Source organism: Lactuca virosa, chromosome 5 (genome assembly GCF_052849685.1).
Source record: "Lactuca virosa cultivar CGN04683 chromosome 5, Lactuca_virosa_CGN04683_v6, whole genome shotgun sequence".
NCBI lineage: Eukaryota > Viridiplantae > Streptophyta > Magnoliopsida > Asterales > Asteraceae > Lactuca > Lactuca virosa.
In genome coordinates, this window is record NC_136430.1 from 410,566,842 (window position 1) to 410,588,574 (window position 21,733).

The following is a 21,733-nucleotide window of genomic DNA, read 5'->3' on the forward strand; positions in this document are numbered from 1 at the left end:
ATTACAAAGCAAAATTCATACGATTCGTCATTGATTTCTTTCGAGGTTAGCATGTTATCTTAAATTCATACGATTCATTCATTACGATTATATCAATGAAAGAAAAACAGATTGTCGAATATTTTACGTTTTATTTGTATATTTAAGTACAGTAGCATTCGGATTTCTAATACGTTGTTTTATTGAATGTAAATTGAGATTTTTTTCAGCAATTTAATGGATTCAGGAAGAATAATTGAAGATCTGCAAAGCGAGATAAATTTTTTAGCAGGTAATGATTCATAATTTTATTAATAATAAACGTATGGTATTGATATTCATATTAAAATCACATATGAATAATATATGAATCACATATTCATATATAAATCATATATAAATCATATGTTATTCATAGTTGATTCATTAAAAATTCATGTGATTTATACATGAATTAGAAGATATATCAGTTGTCTCCAGTTCAGGCCAAGCTACACTTTCAATTTCTAGGAACCTGTTCTTGACAAAGATGTAGTACATGTGATTTACTCATGATTTACATGTGAATTACATTTGATTTACATGTGAATTACATATAAATCACATGTAATACATATGTGATTTACATGTTATTTACATGTGAATTATGTAATTCATATGTGAATTGTATGTGCTTTACATGTAAATCACATGTAATTCACATGTAAATCACATATGAATTCACATGTAATACACTTGTGATTTACATGTGAATCACATGTGATTTATATGTGAATTACATGTGATTCACATGTAAATCACATATAATTCATTTGTGAATTACATGTAAATCACATGTAATTCACATATGAATTCACATGTAATACACTTGTGATTTACATGTGTATCACATATTCACATGTAATTAACATATAAATCACATGTAATTCACATATGAATTTACATGTAGTACACTTGTGATTTACATGTGAATCACATTTGATTCATATCTTAATTACATGTGATTCACATGTAAATCACATATAATTCATTTGTGAATTACATGTAAATCACATGTAATTCACATATGAATTCACATGTAATACACTTGTGATTTACATGTGTATCACATGTAATTCACATGTAAATCACATGTAATTAACATATGAATTCACATGTAATACACTTGTGATTTACATGTGAATCACATGTGAATTACATGTGATTCACATGTAAATCACATATAATTCATTTGTGAATTACATGTAATTCACATGTAAATCACATCTAATTCACATATGAGTTCACATGTAATGCACTTGTGATTTACATGTGAATCACATGTAAATCATATGTGAATTACATGTTATTTACTCATGAATTATATGTAAATCACAATTAGATGGAGAACCTGACAATTTGGAAATTACTCAAAAAGTTCAAACAACTTTGGAAAATCAACATCTTCCAAAAGCATGTGTTCAGGTCGAGCATAGCATTGAAGGAGAAAGACTTCGTAAACTTCTGAATGACTTGAGACAATCAAATTACAGTGAGCAAGATATCATTTCGATTCTTAATATCACCAAAGAACAACTTAAGGAATTTGATGACTTCTTTCATAAATCAAAAGAAATCCCAAAGGTATATTTTTAAAGTTCAGAGTAAATTTTAAATTCTAATAACATAACTAACATCTATTTTTTTCTATACTAGACTATGTCAGAAAAAGGAATTGGTGAAGAAGAAAAGAAGGAAGATAATGAGGTCGATAACAAAGAGCATGTGGATTACACAGATGAGGTCCATAAGACAAAGGATGGAAGATCTAGAAAAACTTCTAAAATGATCAGAACTAGAAAAACTTCTGAAAGGATCACTGAGAACAAGTTAAAAAAATTGTAAAAGAAAAAAAAGGAATAGGAATGTCTAAAAACAAAGCTCTTGTTATCCAGTAGAATGTTAGGATTTAATTAATTATATGGGCTATTTTGGCAAAAATTTTAGTATGCACTTTATTTTGTAAAACACTATAATGACTAAGTTTAACAACTTTTGGTAAATTATGCAAGTTTTGCTAATATATATTGTGTTATCATCATCTTGAAAATTGCTAATACATTTGTGATTTACATGTGGATTACAAAAGTGAAATATATGTGAATTACATCTAATTCATATGTGAATTACATGTGATTTACATGTGAATTACATGTGATTTACATGTAAATTCACAAGTAATTCACTTGTGATTTACATGTGAATCACATATGATTCACTTGTGATTTACATGTGATTCACTTGTCATTTACATATGAATCACATGTAATTCATATGTGAATTACATCTTATTTAACCACATCAATATTTCCTTAGTAACCTCCCCAATACCTAACACACATTAAAAGAAATCATACTATTATTTCAATACATATTAGAATCCCTTATACCCCGTTCGGTAGTGGTGAATTGATATGCTTTCAATTCACATATATTTCACTTTGTAATTCACACGTAAATCACAAATGTATTTACATACGAAAAAATGTATTCACATGTAATTCATATGTCCCCCTCGCCATTTGTATATGTAATTCATATGAATTACATGTAATTCACATATATTTCACTTTTGTAATTCACATGTAAATCACAAATGTATTAGCAATTTTCAAGATGATGATAACACAATATAAATACAAGTAAGTTGGATTCGGTTCATGGTTCAATGTACAAAATTGATTTAAATTGCATTACAGGTCTCTGCCATCAATGTTTGTGTGTTTTTGTTGGACTTTTAATTATATACTAGTTTTAGGCTAAACATGATTGTGATTATCAACATTTGGTTGTATAACAATCTACAATTGTCATCTTCTATCTCACACTACAGCCAATACACCTTTGAAGAAACTTAGATCATTATCGTCCTCATTTTAGATGGAAGTCTGGATGTTTTTTTGTATATGTAATTCACATATGAGTTACATGTAATTCACATATATTTCACTTTGTAATTCACATGTAAATCACAAATGTATTAGCAATTTTCAAGATGATGATAACACAATATATATTAGAAAAACTTTGTAATTCATATGATTTCTTTTAATGTGTGTTAGGTATTGAGTATAAGGGATTCTAAGATGTATTGAAATAATAATATAATTCTCATATCTTCACATCAATATTTCCATATTTTTTTCAATTTATCATTTTTCAACTCTTCAAATATTAACCACAACTTCCTTCCAAATGTAAAAGAAAATTAAAAAAAACAATTGATTAATTCAAAAACACTCACAAAAATTCATGTGATTTACATATGAATTACATGTGATTCATATCTGAATTACATGTGATTTACTAATGATTTACACGTGAATACATTTTTTCATATGTAAATACATTTGTGATTTACATGTGAATTACAAAGTGAAATATATGTGAATTATATGTAATTCATATGTGAATTACATGTGATTTACATGTGAATTACATGTGATTTACATGTAAATTCACAAGTAATTCACTTGTAATTTATATGTGAATCACACGTAATTCATATGTGATTCACTTGTGATTCACTTGTGATTTACATGTGAATCACATCTTATTACATGTGAATTACATCTTATTTACATGTGATTCATATGTGATTCACTTGTGATTTACATGTGAATTGCATCTTACTTACATGTGAATCACATGTAATTCATATGTAAATCACAAGTGAATCACATATGAATTACATGTGATTCACATGTAAATTACAAGTGAATTACTTGTGAATTTACATGTAAATCACATGTAATTCATATGTGAATTACATCTTATTTAACCACCAAACTACCACCATCAAATGTTCATATACATATATAATTATCATCTAATAAAACATATACAATATAATAAAACCATCAACATACCTATATAATCTCATTTAGACAATCTTCTCTCTGAAACACCTCACAAGCTTTTGTCCTAATGTTTATGAAACCTGAATCAAATTTCTAATATAATGATTTCAATAATCAAAATACATATTAACAAACCTGAAGATCATAGCAATTTTAGTAAAGATCATTGCCAATGAATCTGAACATCTCCTTTAATCATATGATTAATGAAAACATAAACGATAAAAAGAACATAATCAATTGCAATTGCTAACAGCTGAAATGAAACCTGAAGATTGCCTTTAATCATAGTGAAAACATTAGTAAATAGATCATTAGCATACAATGGTTATGCATTTACAAAAGGATAAAGGTAAACAACAGCTAAACATCACAATAACATCAACAAGAAAAACATTTGTTGGGTTTAGTTTTACATAAAAACAATTTCCAACATCATTATACACACTACCATTACAATGTCAGCAGCACTCACACAACCGTAAAAACAAACTTAAAAAACTTTTACTACTACTACTACTTTCTTTCTTCACATCATATGTCAGACGCTCAATTCCTCAATTCCTGTTTGCATAATATCCATGTAAGTTGAGAAGACAAGACTATTGCTCGAGTAAATGGTGTTTAACCAACAACTCTGGTATTCCCATTGCTGAAATGCTCTCACATCCAAATACTTCCTTCAGCTTTTCATCACACACAATCATCACTGAATTTCCAGGATCCTATCATTCAAAAAAACCAAATCAACTACACTTCATCCCTTTTTAAGACTATTATTGTTACTTATTCTTCTGTTATCATATTTTCAGACATGCCAACAATCAATTAAATTATTACACTAATAGCCGATGAATCTGTCGATAAAAAAAGTGTAATAATCATCTGGTAATAATCAAATTAACAAATATATTACTAAGATTTCTTGTAATTCATCAAAACATTATCAATATAAGGCTTAAATAAAGGGAAAAAAAACAAAAAGATCAAACATACTTACCAAAAAAAAGTCATCTGCAGTTGGATGAGCTAAATAAAATCTCCAAGATACAGAGACTTCAAATCGCCTCTTTCAGTTCAAGACAACATTCCCTGTACTACTGTAGAACAAAAATCCATAAAATTGGGTAATCATGGCAATTGATAACATTAACAATAATAAATATTACTAGATTTCCATATGAAGGATACTGATTGTTTTAAATCCGAGTACCTGATTCTTAACATCATTGGTGACTGCACTATATCCTCTCCAATTGAAATCATACGGGGAAACGTTCTTCGGAAGGATCGGAGCCTCGCTAACGTCGGCATGGAACCTGAGATTAGATCCAGATCTCAATCCGATATGCTTTCGTAATTCAGATGCATTCATGTCGGAAAATCGAATGATGTCGTGTACAAGCTGACAGATCAAACTTTTGGTGATTCTTTGACCGGCGGAAGTTAGTTTTGAAGTCATGCTCCTCCGTGTTCAAACGACTGGTCTCCGTCTTCGACCACCTCACCGATGAAGACGTCATCTCCGACGACTACGAGGTGATTAGACGACAGCAGTAGAGATGAGAGAGAGAGAGAGAGAGAGAGAAGAGAGAGAGAGGGGTCTGAATTATTTATTTACTAAAATGCCCCTGATTCATAATAATTAAGATGCCCCCGTCTATTTTTTTCAAACTATTTACAAAAACGCCACCGAGCATCCTAGCCTTTTATTATTTTGATCTAACTAGGGGTGTTGATCAGGTAAAATTTTCGGGTTTCGGGTAATTCGGGTCGTTCATATAAAAAAAATTACCCGTTACCCTACCCAAATTAAATTCGGGTAATTCGGGTTTGGGTAATTCGGGTAATGGGTCGGGTAAGGGTAATTCGGGTATTACCCGATTTTTTTAAATTTTTTAATGACACCTAAAAATAAATGTAATGAAATAAGTATGTCGTGCTAAACTTTGAACATTGTGATTTTTTACTCAATAATATTTGAGATATCAAGTATTCGTTTAACAATTTAATCAAATCTAATAAGATGTTAAAAAAACAAATACTTAAAGAAATAATAACAACCAAAGTCTACCATTTAAATTACTTGATATCAATGTATATGCATGTATTTTGCATTTACCAAAAAGATCCTTCCTCTCTCTCTCTATATATATATATATATATATATATATATATATATATATATATATATATATATAGGCAAAAAACAACAGTTGAAATAGTTTAGATATTAACACAAGATTCCTTGTGTTTTACTTGTATTCCACCCCCCCCCCCCCCCTAAAACATAGAAAATTCATGAAAACGTAGGGGTATGAACTCACCTCGAATGTGTGCTCTTGGTTGGATAGTGAAGTGATAACGATGATCCTCAGTTTAGATCTCGTGTAAATATTCGTATCCTAATATTATTCAAACACGTAATATATGTGTAAATTAGGTAACTAACGTTTTAAAGCGTTAGACAACACTACATTATTTAAGAAATACTTACAATAAATCCTTAGAAATGTTTGAAGATTTGAAGGTGATATGAATGTTCTTGGGATTTTGGATGATGTTCTTGAGGAAATTATGGAGATATGAAGATAATCTGGGCAAGGATATGAAGATTTGATGATTTTTGTATAAGTTTTGAGAGCAAAACATGAAGGCTTTTGGATGTAAATGTGATTTACGAAGTGAGTTTTCGGCTTGGGCATATAAATATGGGGATAAATTGATGTGACATGTGCATTGCAAGATGTAATTTATCCTCTGGAATTGTGTGCCACCGTCTAAAAATGAGATTTCGGCCTATCCTTTCAACCGAAGTCCTTGATTTCGGTCTAAATGTCCAACCAAAAAAGGGAGTCTTTTCGGTCTAAACCCCACCGAAATCCCCTGATTTCGGTCTATGTTCTCAGTCTCGCAAGGGTTCGCAGTCTAGGGGTTTGCGGTCCGAAGGTGGGGACCTCGCACGATTTCGGTCTAGCCCTTGATTTCGATTCCAATTGTTTCTCAATTGGTGTTTTCGGTTTTGGTATGGAATTTGATTCAAAATACCGAAAACACTTTAAGTGGGGTATAAATCAGTAATTATTGAAATTAAATCTTTAACTATTTAATTATTTGATTTATAATTTGACGTGTTTGACTTTTATTGATTGGTTTGACTTTTATTGACTGCTTTAACTTTTATTGACCCGAAATAACCGGTTGTTACAGTGGTGGGTGGTGTTGGTTAATAAGTATTTTAATTCTTTTAACTATTTTTTTATTTATATAAATGTTATTTTATAATTTTAATTAAAAAAATTATGTACTCCAAGTTTGTTCTCACATGTTCTCGCAATAAAAAATGTTCTTGATTGAACGCTCCCCTATATAGACGTGTGTCGCATGAGAACGTGTCACGTCCAAGTAGTGAGTTTGTTGTTTGTGTCATTGACAAAGTGGATGGTGGAGAATTATCCTTGTAGTCCGCACCATTTTTTAAGTCTTCACCGGATCCACATTATATATATATATATATATATATATATATATATATATATATATATATATATATATATATATATATATATATATATATAGGGATGAAATCGGTTGAGAACTCATAGTTCCCGAAAACCCGAGAACTAAAGGTGGAGCGTTAGATCAAAATTAACGCATTAAGTACATGATCGTAATCTTACCGATCTCATTTAATATTTAATTTTTTGTGTTATTGGAAATATTAATAAAAAATTATAAAAATTAACATAATAAATCAAATTTCAGATTTTTTTTTATATAATTTTCGTTTTTTTAAATAAATGGAGATTTTTTAATTTTTTTTCAAAAAACATTAATTTTTTAAAAAAATATTGAAAAACTGCAATTTAAAAAAAAAACTGAATTTTTTTATAACTGAAATATTTTAAAAAAAACTGCAATGTTTTTACAAAAAAAAAAAAACTCCATTTTTTTTAAAAAAAAACCTACATTTTTCTTAAAAGTAAATTTTGAAAAATCATTAAATTTTTAAAAAAAAATAGAAAATTTAAAAAAAAAACTCTAATTTTTTTAACAAAAAAAATATAATCGTTTTAGGTGCATATATGCTTATTTTTTCAAATGCATATATGCATATTTCTTATACTATAATATTTGTAAGTAAATCATAAAAAATCTTATTTTATTAATCAATCTATAAACATAATAGTACAAGTATTTCATTTGATACAAAATAAAATATAAAAAATAAAAAATGTTTCAAAGATTCACAGTGTTATCATTTCTTCATATCAAAATTTGCATATTATCTTCAATTTATCACTTTTTACATCTTCAAAATTTTCCACAAATTCTTTCAAATATACAAGAAAAAAATGATTAATGCAAGAACACTCACAAAAATGCATATGTATATATCATTTAAGATTTACATGCGATTATATATATTGTGATATTCATATGTGATTGTACCTTTATTTAAATGTGAAATTCACAAGAAAATAAAAACGAATAACACTCACACAAAATGCATGTGTGCATATAGACGTAATTTATATGTGATTCACTCGTGACTTACATATGAATTACATGTGATTCATATGTGAATTACATGTGATTTATATGTGAATCACATGTGATTTATATGTGAATCACATGTGATTTATATGTGAATCACATGTGATTTATATGTGAATCACATGTGATTTATATGTGAATCACATGTGATTTATATGTGAATCACATGTGATTTATATGTGAATCACATGTGATTCATATGTGAATCACATGTGATTTATATGTGAATCACATGTGATTCATATGTGAATTACATGTGATTTATATGTGAATCACATGTGATTTATATGTTAATCACATGTCATTCATATGTGATTCACTTGTGAATTACATGTGATTCATATGTGAGTTACATTTGATTTATATGTGAATCACATGTGATTTGTATGTGAATCACATGTAATTCATATGTGTCACTTGTGAATTACGTGTGATTCATATGCAAATTACGTGTGATTTATATGTGAATCACATGTGATTTATATGTGAATCACATGTAATTCATATGTGATTCGCTTGTGAATTACATGTTATTCATATGTGAATTACATGTGATTTATATATGAATCACATGTGATTTATATGTGATTCACTTGTGAATCACATGTGATTTATATGTGAATCACATGTGATTCATATGTGAATCACATGTAATTCATATGTGAATTACATATGATTCATATGTGAATTACATATGATTTTTATCGATCGGACATGTAATTTAACTAACTGTCTAGGTTACTGTAAAGGAATTACATGTGATTCAAGAACAACAATTAATCAATAAAAAAGGAACAATTTTTAGTAACTTTTTTTAATTATTTTTGAAGAAATGAAACTTTTTAGTCAACTTGAAAAGTACCTGCATTTTGGCTTTGAATCATAAATAACTAATAGTTAAAGATGTAAAGATACTTTAGACATACATATTTGGTCTATAAATTGCAATCACAGAATAAATAAAGTGTAGATAGTTGTATCTGTACCTTCTAGGATGGTGTAATCCAACATCATATAGTTGTCCATGATAATATTTCCAACTATGTGAATGCTTTCCGGTAATAATTGAGTGCAATTTCAAGAGCCTATCCATCAATCATAAAAGCCACATCCTTCAACAAAATACATACATAGCTTCTAATTAAATTTAAATCAAACAAACACAACAAGTAATTGCATCAATAATAAATGTAAGTCGTTTGTTACCTTAAGTTCTTCTTTTGTTATCCTCATTGTAACTTTAAATCAAACAAACATAACAAAATACTATGATCTTTTACAAGCTAATAGTTAAAGATGTAAAGATACTGAAAATTTGAAACGGAGTCTAGCATCACCTTAAGCATGTATCTTTTGACAACATTAGCATTCATCACCATTTTTTGAAGGAAAATGTTGTATGTGTGATTCTCATCAAAACCAGTCTGCATACCTCCATAAGCAACTTTTCTCCATTTTCTTTGACCATTGATATCCTCCATTGCCCCAAATAACTAAATCCAATAAACAATGCAACTGTTATAGGATTGTATGTTCTGCAGTAATCCAGTGTCTATGGATATGAATGAAATCAAAAAACATGTGTGTATCTATAAATATGCATAATATTAGAAAACTCTAGAGAAAAAATGTCTTTTGGTGGTGATGGAGATGGATCTTCCAGGATCTATTAAGATGTGAGAAATAAAAATTTATATATCAGCAAGAATAAAAGAAAAAACCAATATACTGCAGTTGATAAAATTACCTGTAACATAAGATTAACATGTCCTTCATTTGTTGTATAAGGAAATTCACCAGTGCCATACTCAAAAAGAGCAAGACCAAGGCTCCAGATATCAGCTGGATATGAATAACTTTCATTTCTGATTCTTTCACGTGACATGTAGGTCACAGTTCCCACAAATGTAGCACACTGAAAAAAGGATCTAGGAATATTACAATCACATTTATTAATAATCGTTAGCTACATGTTGTGTTTGATACAAAATGAATAGTAGATAGCACCAAAGATAATAGAAACAAGATGCCAAACAACCTCAAATCAGAGCAAAATTCAGCAGCAAAATAGTTGTAAAAGCATTAATGAAACAGAGATCATGCTAATTGATAAAAGATCTATGAGTCAAATATTGTCTGATACATAAAATATTGTTTCATATACAACATTTTTTGATTACCAAATGCATACTGATGGTATATTTTAGTGTGGAATTGTGATTTGTGAGAGATATAACTAAAATCAATTACATGTCCACATCAACAGAACGAATAAAATCAATCTCTTTTTTATGTTACCGTTTATTGGCAAGCCGCTGAAGGATTTGAAACTCTAATTTGATATTATTTTTGTTGGTTTCTAAACCCTAACTGAACGACATGGTCAAACTCACGCCTATTTCTGTAGGATTTTAGGGAACGACATGGTAAAACAGATTCATAAGTCCAATTTCAATCACCAGAAAATCACAGATGAAGAAACCCTAACTTCATTGGAGAGGTGAGGAAGTGAGGAGGACGTACTTGAGAGAGAGATTTACGAAGGATTTCAGATTCAAAATGCAAATAAAATAAATACTTACAAAATTGTTCATGATCGACGAGAATGAAGCCTAAATCATTAGAGGATTTCATATTCAACATCAATCGCTTATAATGACTATGAAATATGGATCGACTGTGGATCGTTGTCTAAAGCCGAGAAGGAGACGATGAAGAAAGTGATATGTCGATGCAGGTGGTGGTCGCTGGTTGATGTACAATCCTCTGGATTCGGCGGGGATACTATCACCACTAACAGAGGCAAAGATGGAGCAATCATCGTGGCCGGAGAGTGGAGGGAGACGGTGAGGATGATTGGACGTACGTGAGAGAGATGAGAGAAAGAGAGAGAGAGAGAGAGAGAGAGAGAGAGAGAGAGAGAGAGAGAGAATGAGTTTTAGGGATGTGAAAATCTCATTCCCAGTTTACCCTCACGATTTTTGTTAAAAGCCCGTATACACCTTTCAAGCTTCTGTTAATTACGAGATTGCCGTAAAAATCAGAGCCCTTAAAATTTTTGATCTAGTGGTTCACTTGTAGTTCTCAAGTTCTCGGGAATAGATGAGATCTCAAATGATCTTTCCTATATATGTATATATATATATATATATATATATATATATATATATATATATATATATATATATATATATATATATATCTTTACTATATTATTAAACATATTGCATGTTTCTTGAAAATTAAGAGGTACAATACCTATTACCTGATGTACAATAATAATAAGCTCATAATCACATCGGATATACGTATACACGGTATTACCTTCTATGTTACCCTAATCTTCTCTACACACAACACTAGACACAACAGCCGCCATCAGAAAGAAATCGAACCCTCTTCTTTGCCTCTCCTTCCTAATCGCTTCAGAATCTATTAGGAAGGAGAAACGTAAGTTTTTTATATTTAGTCGATTAAACTTTTTCCTTCTTTTTTTTTGTTGATGATCGAGATCTAAATTATGGATTTGGTTTTGACATTTAACAATTTGACAGACTCACGGAGTGTTGAACGCTGTAAGTTGGGGAGTAATGATGCCAATGGGAGCCATGGCTGCGAGATATCTGAAAGTCTTCAAGTCGGCTAACCCAGCCTGGTTCTACATCCACGTCACCTGCCAGGCTTCCGCCTATGTCGTCGGAGTAGCCGGATGGGTCACCGGACTGAAACTCGGCAGCGACTCCGTCGGAATCGAATACAACACTCACCGCAACATCGGAATCGCACTTTTTTCCCTAGGAACCATTTAGGTATGCAAAAATCGATCACATTTTTCATAATTTCTTGTCAATCTTGTGTAGAATTGAAACTGGTGTTAACAATTTTTCAGGCGTTTGCTCTGCTTTTGAGGCCAAAACCAGAGAACAAATACAGATTTTACTGGAACATCTACCACCACGCCACCGGATACACCGCCATTGGTCGTCGCTACAACCTATTAGCGGGTCACCGTCCACCATTTCGTTCGATTCTTAGCAAACCACAACGATCGGATGGGATCAACAAAAGTTGGCTTCTCCTCAAATTACAACATCAAACAATCTCCTCTCCAATCTGTATCTTTCTATTCTCTATTCTTATGCCGTAATTTATGTCCTAAAACCCTAAGTTTTTTCTAAATCGTTAGTCAGACAAGGGTTATTCTTCTTCCAAATGTAAATTTTGTGTAAATCGCCCTTTTGGGTGTTGATGAGTTGTTGCTTAAGTTTATTGCTAAGTTTTGCAGGTTGGTACTTTTTAATCACCGGTTGCTATCAATACTCAATCTGTTAAGTGCTGAGTTGATGCGTAAAGTAAGTAAAGTTTAGTGTTTGCTATCTTATTTTCATCATACTTGGTTGTTTATTTCCTTGCAGATGGATGGCTTTGTGTTGCCACCTACCGAGTCAACTGAAATCTTGAAAGATAATGAACTTTTCTGGTAGTTAAAATTATTAGTTTTATATTAACCATCCTCCAGTAAATATGTAATCATATGTTTAACAACTATGCATTACTTTTTGTTATTTTAGTATAAAAAAGAAAGATGGGGCAATACCTGATGCAGAAAATTTGGTTGATGAAGTGGAAGCTGATGAAGAACAGTCGCAAGATGAAGAACCAGTTTCTAAGAAAAGAAAAGCCTCCATTAAACTTCAGAACTCGAAGTAAACCTTATATCTTGTGTACCTTTTGTCACATTTGTGAGCAAGTTTATATTCTATTGTCACTCTTCAACTGCTAATCCATCAACATTATGTTTTCTTATTAGGAATATTATCATTCTCTCGATTGGATTCATGTTAGATTTTCATTTTGCAGTCAAGATTGTAGTTGGTGGCTTAGTACAAAAGATTTCCAGTAATACCCTCCTAAAGATTTGATCTGTGTGCCAGCTAAGCTTGAGAAAAGGACACGTTCGTGGTAATCGTAGCACAGACAACATTATGCTTGACAGCATTATGCTTGATCTTGCCAAGTCAATTGGAAAAGGAAAGATACCCATGTAGGTCAGATTACTAAAATTCTAAAATAGGGTAAAACAAGAGCGGTATTTTTGACTTTTTGTCAAAATATATAGTTTTTATAAAACATTTTACAGGTGCTTAAAGATGTTGGCCAGTTGATTAATCTTACACTTACCCATGCTAAAAATCGTCAACCTTTATCCGGATCCACAACATTTAACCGAATTGAGCTTCCAACAAACAAAGATCCATTAAATGGTATCCATTTTATTTTATTCATTATCTTATTTTATAATTTATCTTACTAAATTATAAATACTTTTTTAGCATTGTACGTTGGTTCACATGGGCTTTACACTTCAGAACTGATTCAATTAAGGCGTAAATTTGGTCGGTGGAAAGAAGAAGGCAGCATGAAAGAGCTTTCAAATCTTTAGTTTTATGAATATGTAGAAGCAGTTAAGCTAACAGGGGATGCTTAGGTGCCAGCTGGACAGGTAAACATGTAAACCTTTTCATTCTTATGTGCCAGCTTTCAAATCTTTAGTTTTATGAATTTGTAATGCACAGGGAAATGATGCAGGAATATGCTGGTGCAATGCAAGATGAACATGTTAGTGGGCTTCAACTAATAAAAGATTCCAAATGGGTGGCAGTAAAACCCAACCCCGATGTCCTTTTTGTTAACATTGGTGACCTTTTTGAGATATATTTCTTTTACCATTTGCATGTTGTGAACCCCTGTTTTTGGCCCTTGAATATTGCAATAATAAGAATTCCATCCGAATAATATATATAGAGTCATCTAGGAATAGTGAATCAAATCGAGAAGCAAATTTCCTGGAGAAAGATGAACATGTTGGTTCTCTTAAAGAAAGATTTTGAATTTTTCAGATTTTCCAACCTAACGTTTACCCCAAAATCATAGAAATACCTTCACTTTCATCTCAATTGCATGATGTGTGCATCTGTACTGTCAACATGTTATTTTGATTAAATTTGTTACCATTTTTTATTATTATTGTAATATTTCTTCATTGATAATATAGTCAAGTCCAATTTGGGATATATTCACGAACATGAAGCAGGTTGACAAACAAGTACATGCCTAAATGCTTATTTCTGTTGGATATTGTAAGAGAAATGGTTATGTTAATTCTGTTTTTGCATGTTAACATCATTGCACTTTGACTTTTGTTTTTGATTTTTACAGATTTAGTGAAAAAATGATTTTTTTTTTGCCATTTAAAAAAATTGTCTTATTGACCTACTTTTTTTTCAAAAGACAAAAAACTTGCCTTCATGACCTACTTTTCTTTGCTAAAAATGGAATTTGTGTGTGTGTTTGCATGTTATTTTCTTAGTTTAACACCAGGTTAGGAGTTTTATTCACTCTAGGGGCAAATTAGCATTTCATATTATTATTATTTTTTTGTTATATATTCAGGGGTAAAAATTAGGTGTGTTTTGTAAATTTTTACAAATTAGTTGACAGATCTTCATGTTTGTTTTAATAAAATGGGACAGAAATGAGATTTTTCTTTACATGATTGTGATTGTACTGTTATCATTTTTCTTGACAGAAATATGAGATTTAGTATGAAATGTTTTGAAATAAGTCATTTACTACAAGAAATTCAAAGGTTTTTTTGAGTGGGTTGTGAAATGCTTTATGAAACAAAGGTTTTGAATTGCGTCATATATTGAATTTATTTGATGTTTATACATGTAAAGGGTATTATCGTCAATTTGTGATTGATTTCAGTCACCGATCAATTCAAGCATACATACGCAAAAGGTTAAAATTGAAGGATGACGACAAAATCTGTAGTTTTTGGACTACTACGGGGCGATCTATGTAATTTTTACTCTTCTTCTTCATCCTTTCATGTATATTTACTTAGGGCGCCTAACCATGTTAGTATGTTTAATGAAATAATGAAAAAAAATTTAGAGAAGGGTAAAATAGTCATTTTAGGTGTGTGAATCTATCTTTGTGACCATGTTTGTGTTTTCTTTTGTTGGATTTTTTGCCTTATAAATGGTTGCTTCTATTTCTTGGATTTATCCATTTTGAGTTAACTGTAAGGAATAATAATTGCATAGACGTGTTACTAATAATTGCATAGACGTGTTACTGGTATGTGTGTGACTAAAAAAAATAACTTAAATTGAGTAAACTGAGATGCATAATTTATGATAATGATTTTTTTTTACTTGCATTACTGATAAACATGTGCAATTGTTGAACAAATTATTTTTTTAGGTTGTGTTAAAGAAGAAATATACAATTAATATCAACAAAGGGTTTATGGACAAAATAAAGATACAAAAGAAAAAATCTTCAAAAATGGTCCCAGGAGATTTCCATGAATATCAAGTCCAGTCTGTATATTTTTATAATTAATAATATCACCCCACCTGTTTTCCCAGCAGCCACTAAGAAACTATTGGCCGCTCACCGCTTTGCAAAAAAAAATTAATCGCCTCTAGAAACTAATTTATGAAAAAATCTATTTGCACTCGTCGCTTGACGCGGGTAACGGCTATATATATATATATATATATATATATATATATATATATATATATATATATATATATATATATATATATATATATTTGTGTGTGGTATAAAATTTCCCCGATATAAAAGTAATTTCCAAAGTTATCAATGATAAATACGAAATTCTCCTTAAAATGAATTAATTAAAGCTTTCTAATATTGTCATAAAAATTCCATGTAGATGCCGACAAATTCTAACATTTTAGAATTGAAAAGTATATATATATATATATATATATATATATATATATATATATATATATATATATATATATATATATATATATATATATATATATATATATATATATATATATATACGGATTCGAAAATATTAATCACGTGCGGAAAATGTCAATGGAAAGTCATTTAAAAGGGTTTTATTATTTATTTTCGTTTATTATTTATTTATTTAAAAAAAAAGTTAAACATTTATATTCTTGGTTTTAACGTTATTAATTTTATTTTTCCTTTTCTTTTATTTTACTTTTTGTTTTTTTTTCAATTTTTTTATTTTTAAAAAAAATTATTTTTTTTTATGTTTTTTTTATTTTTTAATATATTTACTACATATTTGAAGTTAATGATGTTTTGTTTACTTTTGTTTTTTTTCTCTGTTTTTATGTTTTTAAACAAAAGATTGTTTGAGCTTTTAATATTTAACAATTATAAGAGTTTTAAATAATAAAAATAATATGTGTCATAATATTTTTCGTTCATACTATTTTAGAATTATATTATTTTTGGATTATAAAATTTTGAATCAAATTATTTATTTTGGATCATATTATTTTTGAAATATATGATTTTGGATCAATAATATATTTAATTAAATAAAGTTTTTGTTCAAATAACAAATCTTGGATCATTATATATTTCAATCATTTAATTTTGAATCATAAAAGATATAATTAAGAATCATAAATATTTTGAATCATCTCATTTAGATCATATTGTAGGAACCCATTTGGACACGATCGACTAGGTGCAGAATAATATGATCTTGTGATTCAATGATAACAAAAATATAAAGAACACGATAAGATGAGTAATCCAATGATATTAATAGAAAAAGATGTTATAATATGAAAATGAAGAACACTTCGGTGGGAGAGATCCCAACCGAGAGTTTCTCTCTGACTAAAACAAAAGACTACATTTTAGGTGCACACTTAACTAATGACCACTTCCTCTCTATTTATGGAGAGAGATAATTAAAATACAATAAAAAGGAATAAAATAACCTAACTTATCACTCATAATTTATAGAGCATTTCCATGCTCCAACAATCTCTCCCTAAATGCTCGCAAATGATGAGGGATACAAATACAGTGATAAAAGGCTGAAATACATAGTTCTTTATCACTGTATTTGTATCGTTGGAACAAGTGATACAAACAACGAAGATACAAATACAGTGATAATATGATATTGTGATTCAACGATACAAATACAGTGATAAAAACATGAAAACATCATGTGGTTGTAACACCTGTTCCAGGTATTAATGTAATTTTCAAAATTTTAGGGTTTTGATACTGGGACTCGACGAGTTGGGAGCCCCTACTCGTCGAGTGGATGCTATCAAGAGGACGCGGAAGTCCGGTCCTACTCGACGAGTCGGAAGGCCCGACTCGACGAGTAGGAGCTGGAAATAGAAACCCTAATTTTTAGGGTTTGCACCCTATATAATCTCCTTAAGGACCTTGAGGCTGACCTTTAATCAGCCTCCAAACCCTAAAACGTCTGTGTTAAACCCTAATCCCCATTCTCTTCCATTTTGTGAGCTAAGAGTGACTTGCGGAGCTTATGAAGAAGGAGATAGTGAGAAGAAGGAGGAGAGCCAGCAAACCAAGCCCTCACTCTTGAGCTTGATCATCTTGTGGACTGTTGTAAGTCTTCAAGACTTGATTTTTATCTTTGAAAATGGCTAGATCTTGAGTTTACCCTTCATTTCCCATTATTCTTGTTGATTTCATGCATGGGATTCATAAAGGTTGCAACTTTATGGATCTTCAGGGCAAAATAGTCCCAAGGTGGGCTAGATCTAGCTTTTGGTCATGCAAGGATGCCATGCAAGGGTTTTTAGTGTATTTTTCCCCCTTTTGGCCATTTTGACTTAAGGACATGCATTGGACATGGATGTCCATAAAGCCTCCATCTTTGGAACGTTTTGGGGACTAGAAACTATTCTGGAAAGGAGGGATTCCAGATCCCTAGAGTCTTGGACCAAATGGCTAAGCTTTAGAGCTTTCCAACCTTGATAAAGGCCTTAGAGCATTTTGAGTGGTTCTGGAAGGTAAAGTTGGAAACTTTATCCTTCTAGACACCTTAGGGTTTCAGGTCTAAGCCCTGGAGTCCCTACATTCGATGGATTATCATAATAAGCAAACAGGGAGGGGGACTCGACGAGTCGGATCGGGTTTCTCCGTCGATTGGATATCAAGTGAACTCGTCGAGTTGACGAACCAACTCGGCGAGTTGGCTAGGGTTTGTTCAGGTGTTCTGGACTCTGTAGGAACTCGACGAGTTGCTAGATGCACTCGACGAGTTGCTAGATGCACTCGACGAGTTGAGGTCAACATGGACTGTTGACCTTGACTTTGACCAGGGTTGACTTTGAGGGTAATTATGGGACCATGACAAGTTAATCATTTAATGATTATAGGCAGTTGAGTTGGAGTAGCACGTTGGACATATCTGATTCTAGCTTATCAGCACAACATTCGTGAGATGTGAGTCTCCTCACCATACCAATGGGTCTAAGGCACCAAGGTCGGCCCATTTTATGATATTTGGCATCCTAGCTATAGTTGTATTATGTGGTATGATAGTTTGTTGAGCTAGGAAGCATGCGAGTGATATATATGGTATGTATGTATGGAAGACCATGGGAGAGCTCATGGCACTTGGATGTAAGACCATGTGGAGAGCCCATGGCTTTCCTATCGAAGACCATGGGGGAGCCCATGGCACTTAGGTGTAAGACCATGTAGGGAGCCCATGGCATCCTGGAGTAAGACCCTGTGATGAGCCCTCAACATCCTTATTGTTGTATGCATTGCTTATGTAGTATATATGTAGCTTTAATAGCTAATATGTTATGTGTTACGTGGATTGTGTGTGGGGTATGCTGTGGGGAACTCACTAAGCATTAGCTTAAAGTTTGTGGATTTGTTTCAGGTACATCTGAGCCCAAGGGAAAGGGAAAGGCTTGATGGCGTAGTGTGCACTCTCTCATGCATTTTTATGGGACACTCTGATGTTTTGAAATACAATTGTAATTGATATGAGTTTTGAAAACAATTGTATTTGGATTTCGTGGTTTATGGAAATGTGTTTTAGCTAATCAAAAATGAAATTTTTACCCTTGATTTTTGGGTCGTTACAGTGGTAGAGTTGGAATAATAAACAAATCTGGATCTAGGAATAGAAGCTGCAGTGATCCGCAGGAAAGGATTGGACTTCAAACTTCAATCAGAACTATCATCATGACATTGGTTTGACTAAACAAGTAGATGATAAACCAGGATCAATTAGCACCTCAAAATACTAAATAATCTCATTTTCCCAAATATCTTCAAAATCCACACTCTGAAAAACATAACCAATAATTCGGATGCTCATAATATTCTCTCCCTATTTTTATAACCACATATAAAAAATAAATACATCAATCAGGATGGAGAGTGTCGGATACCAAGAGCTTCACATGCTATCCCTATATGTATGAAGGGTCTCGATAAAACATGATAATGAGAGTAAAATAAAGACTCTCGGGTCATAAGTAGCCGATTGATTATGTCGCTGAAAACTGCTCGAACAAGTACCGTAGTAACAAATAAGAACTCTGTGTGAAAATCTTTGCTCTGCTGAAAAATGGTGATGTACCCAAACTGCGGTGCCGAAACTCCTGAAGTGGTCTTCAATAAATAAAGTCCACTTGCTCAAGACACATGGTTCGTCAACCGAAGATCAAGAGCGACAAGCCGTAAAAGTCTTCGTAGAGCGAAGGTTGCGAAGCAACTTTGTTGATCAGACGCATCTGCGGTGCAATCATCGCGAAGAGGAATATGATGTCCGACTGCGATATGGACAATAACTGGTCCTAAGACATTGATCCAAGGAATGCTGGTCGACGGACCTTGATTAAAGGGCAATCATCATGGAATGAATAAAATTCTTCCAATATAATCAGCAAGAAGTAATCCATCGTGATGATCGAAGCTTGAATAAATATACAATAATAATCTCTTTTTCGAAGACAATAAATCGAGTATTGTAAAAATTATTCTTCACAAAAGTGTTTCAGATCATGGGTTGCAGTGGTAAAAATTGGTGTTAACAAAATAATTGGTTTTTCAAAAAACTGGTGTTAAAAAAATAATTGGTATAAAAATAAGTAATTGGTTTTAAATAAAAAAAAATTGTGTAAAAAAAATTGGTGAAGAAAAAAAATTTGGTGTAAAAAAAAGTAAAAAATAATGGGTTTTAAAAAATAAATGAGTGTTAATAAAAAAGAGTAATAAAAAAGGCAAAAAAATGGCTGAATAAAATGTGGTATACAAAAAAAGGGGGGTTGCGTTTTTAAGAAGGGAGATATAAGGGTTGTTGAATGAGAGGGTAGCGAGGTTTAAGAGAGGCTAGGATAGAGGGCTGGGAAGAAGAGGCGAGGAGGGAAGGAGGGCTGCGGTGAGAAGAGTTGATGGCTAACGAGAAGGGTACCGAGGACGTGAGGTCTCCGGTGAGAGGGGAAAGGTCTGCAATGAGGGCATGTGAAGAGGGGGGTGAGTTTGCGACGATTTGCGGTGATAAGGATTGGAGGGTTAGGTATAGGGTGAAAGGTAGATGATTACCAAAGACCGAAGTCTCTGGTTAGTTGCGAGGTGCGGAGAAGCAAAGAGTGTAGCGAGGAGTAGAGGATGGGGTCTGCGGTATGCTTTAGTCTTAGTTACATGGAAGTAGCGGCTACTCTTCGGTGCGTGGTATTCAGTCTGCGAGGGATAGCAGATGATGCGCTGTAACACCCATAAAAATTGAGTCAAATTAAAACATTTTCATTCATTCAAAAACCATTAACTTCATACATCTCGTTTTCAAAATAGTTTATTATCAGAGTATCCCCCAGAACCATATCATAAAAATCGTAAAACATGAGGAGCGGTACGATCACACCTTCGCCTTGCCACGATCTCCTGAAGTACCTGAAACATAACACTACAACTGTAAGCCTGAAAGCTTAGTGAGTTACCCCCAAAATACCAACCACACATAACATACTCATATCATATCACAAATAGAACAGCCACGCACATCGGGTCTACTGTGTGACTGGTCCGCCCGCACCGGGCCTTCAGTCCACCTGGTCCACTCTCTGAGTCTACAGTATGACTGGTCCGCCCACACCGGGCCTTCAGTCGGCCTGGTCCACTCTCCGAGCCTCGGCACGTCTGGTCCGCCCTCTCGGGGCCTTCAGCCTATCCGGACCGCTCGCTGGGCCTTCGGAATGTCCGGTCCGCCCTAGGTATGTTGGCCTACAGCACTAAGCAGGACCCGCCTCAACCCAACCCCCGTCAAACAACCATGTGCACATAAAACAAATAATCACATAACAATCCTCAACCAGACAACAGTCTCCCAGATCACATAGCATAAAACAAATAATCACAGGACCCGCCGTAGACCCTGCCGATATAGAGAGGATAACTCACCTTGCGACTGCCAA

At 32.2% G+C, this 21,733-nt stretch overlaps 1 protein-coding gene and 1 long non-coding RNA gene across 3 annotated transcripts; both read left to right on the top strand.

Moving 5' to 3' along the window:
* Positions 1 to 11,664: 11,664 nt before the first annotated feature.
* On the top strand, positions 11,665 to 13,426 carry LOC145116736 (coilin-like). Of its 2 annotated transcripts, XM_079053063.1 has the most exons (6): positions 11,665 to 11,885; positions 11,990 to 12,244; positions 12,325 to 12,550; positions 12,851 to 12,915; positions 13,007 to 13,141; positions 13,370 to 13,426. In XM_079053063.1, exons 3-6 carry the CDS (start codon positions 12,488 to 12,490, stop codon positions 13,371 to 13,373), a joined length of 267 nt encoding a protein of 88 aa, XP_078909189.1. In that variant the 5' UTR covers positions 11,665 to 11,885; positions 11,990 to 12,244; positions 12,325 to 12,487; the 3' UTR covers positions 13,374 to 13,426. The 2 variants fall into 2 exon arrangements, with proteins under 2 accessions (XP_078909189.1, XP_078909190.1); XM_079053064.1 differs by lacking the exon at positions 11,665 to 11,885 and having other exon boundaries at positions 11,902 to 12,244.
* Positions 13,427 to 14,456, top strand: LOC145116737 (uncharacterized). The gene is made up of 3 exons (XR_013712282.1): positions 13,427 to 13,483; positions 13,576 to 13,699; positions 13,769 to 14,456. It is a non-coding gene; the product is annotated as an uncharacterized LOC145116737 (long non-coding RNA).
* Positions 14,457 to 21,733: the final 7,277 nt, after the last annotated feature.

Bases quoted from the DNA above. Each gene is read 5' to 3' on its own strand.
- LOC145116736 (XM_079053063.1), top strand. From the start codon at position 12,488: ATGGGATCAACAAAAGTTGGCTTCTCCTCAAATTACAACATCAAACAA. The intron at 12,551-12,850 runs GTATCTTTCTAT...ATTTCCTTGCAG, and splicing joins AACAATCTCCTCTCCAATCT to ATGGATGGCTTTGTGTTGCC. The intron at 12,916-13,006 runs GTAGTTAAAATT...TTGTTATTTTAG, and splicing joins AAAGATAATGAACTTTTCTG to TATAAAAAAGAAAGATGGGG.